Consider the following 9,388-nt stretch of genomic DNA (forward strand, 5'->3'; position numbering starts at 1 on the left):
TCCTGGAACTGGGAGCGCTTCTAATACTCACTCTAATGTCCAAGCAATCTCCAAAGAAAATGTTGTAGCCATTACTGACAAAGAACCGATTAACAACCAAGGTAAACCAGATCATCAAGCAAACCTAGCAAGTATATCTCATTCCTCTCATTTGGCTTTAATATCTTTAACAAATAGTTGGATTATTGGCACTGGTGTCATTGATCATATCACACACTCCATGTCTAATCTAATGTCTCCATCCCTTGCTTCTTGTCCCCCAGTTGGTTTACCAAATGGAACTTCCATTCCCATTTTGCATGTTTGAGACATTTACTTGGGTCAAAACCTTGTCCTGCATAGTGTGCTTCATTTTTCAAATTTTCGTTTCAATCTTATTTCTGTTAATAAAATTTGTGAAGACTAAAAATGTGAAGCCATATTTACAAATGATTCTTGTATTTTGCAGGACCCTCGCTTGAATCATAAGATTGGAGTGGGTAAGCTTAGAAATGGGCTTTATATTCTTGAAATAAATAGCAGTAATGTTTCTTTGAATGCCTCATCCACTCTCCCTTTCTAAAATTTGACACTATCATCTTGGCCATTTATCCGGTGCTAAACTCAAATATTTGAATAAATCAAATAAATTTTGGTGATTGCACATTTGATGGTCATTGTCATATTTGCCCACTTGTCAAACAAACTTGTCTTTCTTTCCCTAACAGTTCTATATCCACCACAACTCCTTTTCAATTAATCCACTGTGACATTTGAGGTAGATATAGAACACTATCTTTGAAACACATTATTTTTTAACTATTGTGGATGATTTTATCAGAACTACGTGGGTCTATTTGATAAAATATAAACCAGAGACTTGCATTTTAATTCAAAATTTTATTGCTTTGGTCAAAAATCGATTTAGTACTCGTGTCAAACATTTTTGAAGTGACAACAAATTTGAATTTTTTTTCAATGACATGTAGTTATATTTTCAAAGTAAGGGCATAGATCACCAACAGAGTTTGTGTATCAACACCTCAACAAAATGTGGTCATCGAGCGCAAGCATCATGATTTGCTTAACATTGCTCGTATTTTTCGCTTCCAAGCCAATATCCCCTTAAAATTTTGGGGTGATTGCATTCTAATTGTGCCATATCTCATTATTCAATTTCTATCGCATCCGTTGCTTGACAAAACTCCTTATGAGATATTACATAATAAAGAACCCAAATACGATCACCTTAAAATTTTTCAGTGTCTTTGTTATGCTCATAACATTTATAAATCTCATAAATTTGATTCTCGTGCTCGTCGTTTTTATTAGCTATCCCTATGGTCAAGTTGGATACAAGTTATATAACCTTGATAGTCATGACACCTTTTGCAAGCTGGGATGTGAGATTTCAGGAGAGGGAGTTTCCTTTCAAAAATCAATGTGCTTAAGACAAAGATGATGAAAATTTGGTTCTTTCACTTCCCATTCAAGATTCAATTGAACCAAATATCCATTTGGATCTCTAAATTGTGATCCGCATCCAAATTCAATCTTGAATTTTGGCCCAAATTCCAATGTGGAACAAAACCTTGTCCCCAACACGGATGGTCCTATCCATGAATCTGGATTCATACCTGCATGCAACCAAAACCCAAATCAAACCCCAAATTCGGGCATTGCTTCATTCCCAATTCCAAATCCAAACCATAGTCAAGACCCAAACTCAGAAATTGTTTCCCATATGAGGCGTTCAAGTAGGAAACTTTCACAACCAAATTATTTAAAGGATTATCATTGCTATGTGCTCCCACGCTTTAATCAAACAATTCAAGCTTGGGTCATTCCAGCACCTCTCATTCTGTAACCAAATTTCTAAGCTATTAATTTTTTGTCAAAACCCATAGAGCATTCTTAGCAGCTATTACCCAAAATCATGAACCAAAAACCTTCAAACAAGCCATGCAACATCAACATTGGAGTAATGCTATGACTACAAAAATTAGAGCTTTGGAAAAGAACAGTACTTAGACAATAACAAAGCTTTCTACAGGAAAATACCCTATTGGGTTTAAGTGGGTCTATAAGATCAAATATATATTCAATGGGAAAATAGAATGATACAAAGCACGCTTTGTCGCAAAGGGATATACACAAATCGAAGGGTTAGATTATAATGAAATATTTGCTCCTGTTGCAAAGCTCATTATAGTTCGGAGTTTTCTCGCCCTTGCTGTCATTCAAAATCGGCACATATATCAAATAGATGTGAATAATGTTTTCTTACGTAGAGACTTACAGGAAGAAATATATATGAAGATGCCACCTGGATTTTTGCGCTAAGAGGAGGATCTTGTTTGCCGATTAAATAAGTTAATATATGGCCTCAAACAATCTTCCAGGAACTGGTTTTCTAAATTGTCCAATTTCCTGAAGGAAGACCAGTTTGTCCAATCCAAATCAGATTACTCTTTATTCTCTCAACACAGCAAAAAATGGTCACACATTTGTTTTAGTATATGTTGATGACATAATCATCGCGGGTGATAATCTTTAGGCGATTAATGCTTTTAAAGAATTCATCAACAACAAATTTTGTCTCAAAGATTTAAGGGTACTCTAAGTATTGTTTAGGCATTGAAGTAACCAAATCCAAGAAAGGCATATTTATTTCTCAACGTAAATTTGCACTTGGTATTGAGGGGCATGACCTATTGAATCTCCCATGGCGCAACATTTAAAACTCCTTCCAGACACTAGAGAATTGCTTAAAGATCCAAGTAAGTAACTTCATATGATAAAGTGGTAACTTCATATGAGGAAATGGTTAGCAACATCTTCCATTCAAATTTCTTGGATTTCCTTTGTAATATGTTTATACCTTTTGTAATCTATTTGATGTGCTATATATATCTGCTGAATTAAGATGATCAATATCTCTTCTCTTCATTTTCTAAGTCTACTTTCTGTCTACACTGCAATAAACACAGTCCATCACAAAGACACGGACAGGTACTCGGACTCCAGTACGTGAATTAGTAAACTTTTTGAAAGATATTACTAAGATGACGTTTTTTTTATATATATTTTAGTTAATAAAGAACTTTTGGTATGAACTGTGTTACTGTATAAAAACGCATGCAACAGAAAAAATATCATTAAAAACTATTGAAAGTCATTAAAAATTATATAATAATATAGTCGCCACGCTTCGGCCTGCGCAAGGGGTGACGTCCATGAGATTTGCGCATGCCTCAAGGTCCCACCCCTTTGGGGCTTACCCTGTGTTCCTTAGACATGGAATTCTAAATGGTGTGTCCCTGTGACATAAGATGCAGTATGTAGTTTTTACATCATCTTCAATATACAACCCAAAACCAGGTCAAGGTCAGTGCGTTTTAAACCAACAAGCCCATGGATCCAATAAATGGTTCATTTTACAAGTCAGTGATCTAAATATAGGGATGCCAACGGATTGAATGTATTTGATATTAGATCCAATTCCAAATTCAATTAATCCAATTTGGTTAAAAAACTGAACCCGAGTGTGTGTTACGTTGGATTCTGATTCGGTTTAAGATTTCATAACCGAATCCAACGGATATCTGAATCTGATTACAAGTATTTTTTCGGATTCGGTATTATCTTTTTCTCATCAGAATCGGAATTCAAATCTGAGTCCGATTAGTCAATATCCGATTGGCCAGATCTGTATTAATACTTGGCTACAGACTAACAACTTTTAATAAACAAGGATGTCAATGAATCAGATGTTTTTTCAAAATCAGACCGAATTTGGTTAGGTTTTATTGCATTTAGTAAGCCAAAACCATATCCGATTATAATAAGATAAGGATATGGTTTTGATTTTTTGCTATCAAATCTGACAAATAGCCTACTATAACACATCCTAATCCGTTTACATGCAAAAAGAGGATCTGGTATGAGATTTTCACTATCCTAATTAGAATTTGTTTAGCCAACATCTGATTAGTTGGATATGGTATTAGCCACATGTTATCCGAATCCAAACCATCTACATCCCTCCACATTGACAACCACCCTCACGCCTTACATTGCTCCTTGCAAAGTTGAAAGTAGATTCCTATCATATAAAGTTGGTGCTGTTTCAATCAAGGATGAATATTGGGCCCGGCCGGGTCTGCCTTGGACCTAAACCCACCAAAAGCCCAACCCAGCCATTGTCATGTTTAGGCTCAGCCTGAGACTTATATGGCTAGAGCTGTGCCTGGCTCTCTCGGACTGATTCTTTAATCGTTATCCCTACCCAAAAGCCTAAATCCAGCCCGTTTACCGATCAGGTTGGGTTTTGAAATGTTGTGGCAATTCAAACCGAACCCATCTCGATTTGGGTACCTTACTACCCATCAGGCACCTGAGCCAATGCCCACCTATTAGTTTTAGGGATGTAAATGGTTCAGATTCGGATCGGGTGTGGGCAATACTATATTCGACTAATCGGATGTTGGCTAAATGGATTCGGATTTGGATGGTGTAAAGCGCATACCAAATCCATTTTTTAAAATGTAAATGGATTCAGTTATCCATCAAATTTGGATGTTTGTCCGATTCTGTAACAAAAGATCAAAACCGTATCCACATCCGATTACAATCAAATATAGTTTTGGCTTACCAAATGCAACTAAACAGAATTGAATTTGATTGAATATCGGTTTAAGAGGCCTACAACCTCACATTCCTTCTACACTTTTGTGACAAGGCAGAACCTTTCCGGGGATGCGGGTCACTTAATGAGCCTGCCTTCCTACGAAGTAAACCCCGGGTAGTTTTCTGACCCCTATGCCTTACAAGTAGGGGTGTTAATGGATTGGGTTTGATGAGGACCAACCTGTACCTTGCCCTGTAGGGTTAGGGTTTGGTGATAAACAAGAAGCTCCGATTAGAATCTGGGTCAGACCCGAAGGGTCCAATTAATATATGGATCTGGGTATGGTTTGTGAAATTTCATACCAGACCCAGGCCGGAGTTCCGACTACGATCCACAAATTTTCAATGTAAAAAAGATAAAAAAAAATTATTTTACCCGGTATGGTCTGAGTTTGGTTCATGAAATCCTTATAGGATCTGGGCATGGTTTCTCTTATGGTGAGTCCGATTAGACCTGGGTCCGAACCCAGTACCATCATCTCAAATCAGGTCTGGTTTGGTTTCACCCAAGTCCTAACCAAACCCGACCTGTTGACACCCCTACTTACGAGTAGTGACAAGCAGGATGGAGGAAGGAGTAAGGTACATCATGAAAGCAATAGGATGTGATCTGACGGTCCTTCTACACTTTCAAAAATTTATGAAAATCTTACTACTAAAGAATTAAATTAAAGCTTCTTAACATTGAAAATTCACATTTCATGTTAGAACTACTGCACTTCTTAAAATTATGTCTTTGTTATAAAACCTCTCAATTCTACTAGTTGAGGCTAAATTCATGTTAAAAACAGAAAAAATGTGACACTACGCACCTTTGTTGCAATTCTATAGCGAATGTAAATCAATGGCACTGCTATTCAGGCGCTGAGATCCTCTAGTTTAGGGCTGAGTTGCAGTTGAAACCAAGGAGCCGAAAATGGTGGATTTGAGAATTCTACCGTGCATCTACTTTAGGGCTGAGTTGCAGTTGAAAATAAGGAGTCAAAATGGTAGATTTGAGAAATCTACCATGCATTTGGAGGTGGCCGGAGCTGATTCCAGCTAGAGAAACTCACCGGAAACCAGTAACCACTGTCAATCTCACCGGATTTTACTTTGCTGAAGGGTTTCGATGGTCCAGATTTGCAAGCAACCAAGATCGACCAAAGATATCGATAAAGGTGGTTTATGGTTTGGGTAAAGATTAAAGTGCGGTCAAAATGGACTTTTGAATGCGGCTGCAATCAAAGTGTAAAGTACACCATCAAAATACCACATTACGCCTCAAGCATGCTTGGGCATGCACAAAGACACCTATTTAAACCACATGAAATATCTCCCTCTTAGATAGGAGGGTTCCTAAACATTTTCAAAGCACTTTTGGTAAGAGGCAATAAAGCACCAAAACTTTATGAAAATAAAAAATATTTTAAAACTTTCTGGAACCATTTTGAACAATAATAAGTTTTAAAAAAAAAATTGAATCAATCCATAATTTAAAAAATGGTTTTTCAATTAAATTTTAAAAAATAAAAAAGAAAAAAAGAAAATCAATTTTTTTTGGGAGAACCTAACAATTTAAAAAATATTTTTAAGCTAAAAATTTCAGAAAATAAAAATTAGAAAACTGAAAAGCAGCAAGCAGATTATAACAGAAACCACATCAAACCAAAAGTCGAATATAACACCATCGTTTATAACAGAAACAATCATCTAGTGAATGATGTCATCCATTCTTGCTTTCTGTTTTGCCATTAACATTATACCGCTTCTCTCTCTCTCTTTTGGGAGTGTTCTGTTTTTCAAAACATCTTTAAGGTGACTTTGAATAAGCCGGGGTCAGCGTGAGCCAAGAATCGTTCGCCAATGATTTGTTGTGAGGTCCTCAACCAGTTCGTCATTGCAACAAATGGCGTATTATTTGGCGAACTTGGCTTCTCTCGTCATTGTGGGCCGTATGGATGACTCGCAACAACGCTATTTTTCGGCATATTCCGGCAGTGTTCAACAAAATGGTGAACCTTATTTTGGCGGACGTATACACCATTCTCCGCATCAACATCCCTGATCTGCAACACCATCTTCCTCCAGGGACCATTCATGATCCAGGGTGATGCTCGTCGCCTAACTGTATTTGCTTCTTGTTTCTTTCTTTCTTTTCTCCTTGCATCTCTACTTTTCTTTTTTTCCTTTTTTGGAGCTCCTTGGCATGTCTTGGGCCCGTGTTTGGTTTCCCGGTAGGTTCAATGTTGGTTGAACCTGTTTTAGTATAGTAATGTTGATGGTTATAGTTCGGCTCTCTCTCTCTCTCATTAACATTATACAGCCAAGCCCGAACAGCCCTCGTTCGGCTAGTTTACCAGCCCTAGTCAGAGGGGAGGGAAACTATGAAGAAAAAGAAAAGTGGAGAAACAAAGATTAGGTTGTGACGTTGTGGATATGATTAAAAAATCCATATCTGTGCCCAATTAATAGTTTCCCAAGTAAGAAAAGTACCCCTTGCTACGCTTGCATTTGGGTTCAAAATTGAACAGGAAAATCTCAAACCTACAATAACAAGCAAAGAACTCTCCATTCAAACAGCAACCAAGTACTCCTAAGGTGAACTCTTCATATCCTACACCTGGAACAACAAAGAAACCCAAAAAAAAAGACCCCATTAATCTAAACAACTGAAACTAATGAACGGAGTACAAAAAACAGACAATTAACAAAATCCACAGAATAAGCAACTGAGCAGAATTAAAGAATAAATTTAGAATTCACACAAGAAACACAAAAGACAGGATACAGCAGACAACTAAAGCATAATGAATTAACGTACCTCAAATGTTGCTTGGGTACATGAAAACTCTAACCTTATTTCCCTGCAAATATGAAACGAAAAACGTGAACAGAAAATCAAATCCCCCAAACACTAAACAGAAAACTCGGCACGAGAAAAAAAGAGACCAAAGAAAGAGAATTTGCAAAAGAAGGAAGAACCCCAATATCAAAACCCAACAACGAACCGAAAATGAGAGTGGCGGGGAGAAGACTAAACGCTACCATGGATCGAGGCGGCAAGTTCGACTTGAACTTGGCGCGGACGATGCCGCTGTTCCCGTGAGGGCGGGTGACCTTTCCCCAGATGCACCGGTAGTGCGACTCGTCCTTCTTCACCTTGGCCTTGTAGATGTACGCCAGCCTCTTACCGCAGTACCAGGAGACTTCCTCCTTCGTGTTAACCCCTTCAATCTGGATCAACGACGTGTTCTCATACTGGTTCGACTTCGATCTACCCAAATCAAACCACCCCAAAAAAAACAAGAAAAAGAAAAGAAAACCCCTCAAAATGAAGGAAAAAGAATACTTTATCCAAACAAAACCCTAAAAATCAAAATACATAATCTACTCAATCAATCAAAAAGAAAGAAAAGATTTCCTCTCTATCCAAACAAAACCCTAGAAATCAAACAACACAAACGCTACAGTTTCTTGGGGAGAAAAAAAAAATCTTACCTTTTGTACCCGAGGACGGTTCCCCTCACGTACAATCTGCAAAAGAGTTGGGGAAAATCAAACCAAGGAAAACACTACACCAAGAAACAAACGCGAGAAAAAAGGAAAGAAAGAAAAAACATAGGAAAACAGATGAATCGAAGAAGGTGGTTTCTGAGGAGGGAAAGAGGGAGAAAACCTGACTCGCTCTCCTTGACGACCCTTCACCATCTTCGCGGGAGCGAATCGGAGGCCGCAGAGTAACGAAATGCGAGTGGAAAACCCCAAACACTGAACACCAGAAAGAAAACCCTAAACCCCTTTTTACACTTGGGAGCAGTTCTTATCAGACCTGAGGTTTGGAAGAATTTCCAATATGACACTGGTTGGCTAGGGGTGCAAATGGATCGGATAGAGTCAAAATCCGATCTGAATCTGAAATGCTATTTTCGGTTTCGAATCTTTAAAGTAAAGAACATTTGGACCGGATCCTGATTTGCTACATCGGATTATTTTCAGATTCAGATCAGTATTTTAGGTCAGATCTAATTTAGATTCAGATTGTAATCGGACTAGGGGTGTCAACATATCAGGTGTGGTTCGGACCTAGGTGAGACCAAACCCAGATCTGATTGGTGATGCTGTACCAGGTCCAGACCAGGGTCTAATCGGATATACCATAAGAGAATCCATATCCAGATCCTATAAGAGTTACATGAACTAGAACCGAACCATATCTGTTAAAATAATATTTTTAATCTTTTTTTACATTTAAAAATTGCAGATCTTTGTTGAAACAACCATATCCAGCTCCATATATTAATCGGATCCTTTCAGTCTGACACAGATTCTAACTGAACCTTCTTGGGGTCTGGGTCAAACTCGATCCATTGACATCCCTAAATCGGACCCAATTGTAGCTTTTTCTATGTAAATAGATTTTTTTTTCGGCTTATTATCACATGTTATTGGTATCTGGATATTACCCTACTTCATCTAATCGCATTTAGATTCTGATATACTATTTGCATTTTGAATCCAGATTTGGATCTATCATTATCCAGCCCATATCCAATCCATTTGCAGGCCTACCTGCTCCATTGTGTCGCTTTTGTATGGTAGCCAGCATGGTGCTTGATCACGCCGGGAGCCCAGATGGGGTAATGTAAACAGGTTGGACTTTGTTCGGATCTAAGCATTACTGAATTAGATCTATCGTAACTTGCCTAATAAGATCCAGATTCTGATTCAGAGTCAGATG

At 37.9% G+C, this 9,388-nt stretch overlaps 1 protein-coding gene across 1 annotated transcript; it reads right to left on the minus strand.

The window, feature by feature from the left end:
* Window positions 1-7,116: 7,116 nt before the first annotated feature.
* LOC149823197 (large ribosomal subunit protein eL33w) lies at window positions 7,117-8,422 on the minus strand. The gene is made up of 5 exons (XM_090019982.1): window positions 8,327-8,422; window positions 8,149-8,184; window positions 7,696-7,924; window positions 7,472-7,514; window positions 7,117-7,270 (listed from the first exon to the last, which is right to left on the minus strand). Exons 1-4 carry the CDS (start codon window positions 8,356-8,358, stop codon window positions 7,473-7,475), a joined length of 339 nt encoding a protein of 112 aa, XP_089876108.1. The 5' UTR covers window positions 8,359-8,422; the 3' UTR covers window positions 7,117-7,270; window position 7,472.
* Between the last annotated feature and the right edge of the window lie 966 nt (window positions 8,423-9,388).

Source organism: Nuphar pumila, chromosome 10, assembly GCF_984573655.1.
Source record: "Nuphar pumila chromosome 10, dmNupPumi1.hap1.1, whole genome shotgun sequence".
NCBI classification, from domain to species: Eukaryota; Viridiplantae; Streptophyta; class Magnoliopsida; order Nymphaeales; family Nymphaeaceae; genus Nuphar; species Nuphar pumila.

Bases quoted from the DNA above. Each gene is read 5' to 3' on its own strand.
- LOC149823197 (XM_090019982.1), bottom strand. From the start codon at position 8,358: ATGGTGAAGGGTCGTCAAGGAGAGCGAGTCAG. The intron at 7,925-8,148 runs GTAAGATTTTTT...TGATTTGGGTAG, and splicing joins ACCGTCCTCGGGTACAAAAG to ATCGAAGTCGAACCAGTATG. The intron at 7,515-7,695 runs GTAGCGTTTAGT...TCATATTTGCAG, and splicing joins ACTTGCCGCCTCGATCCATG to GGAAATAAGGTTAGAGTTTT.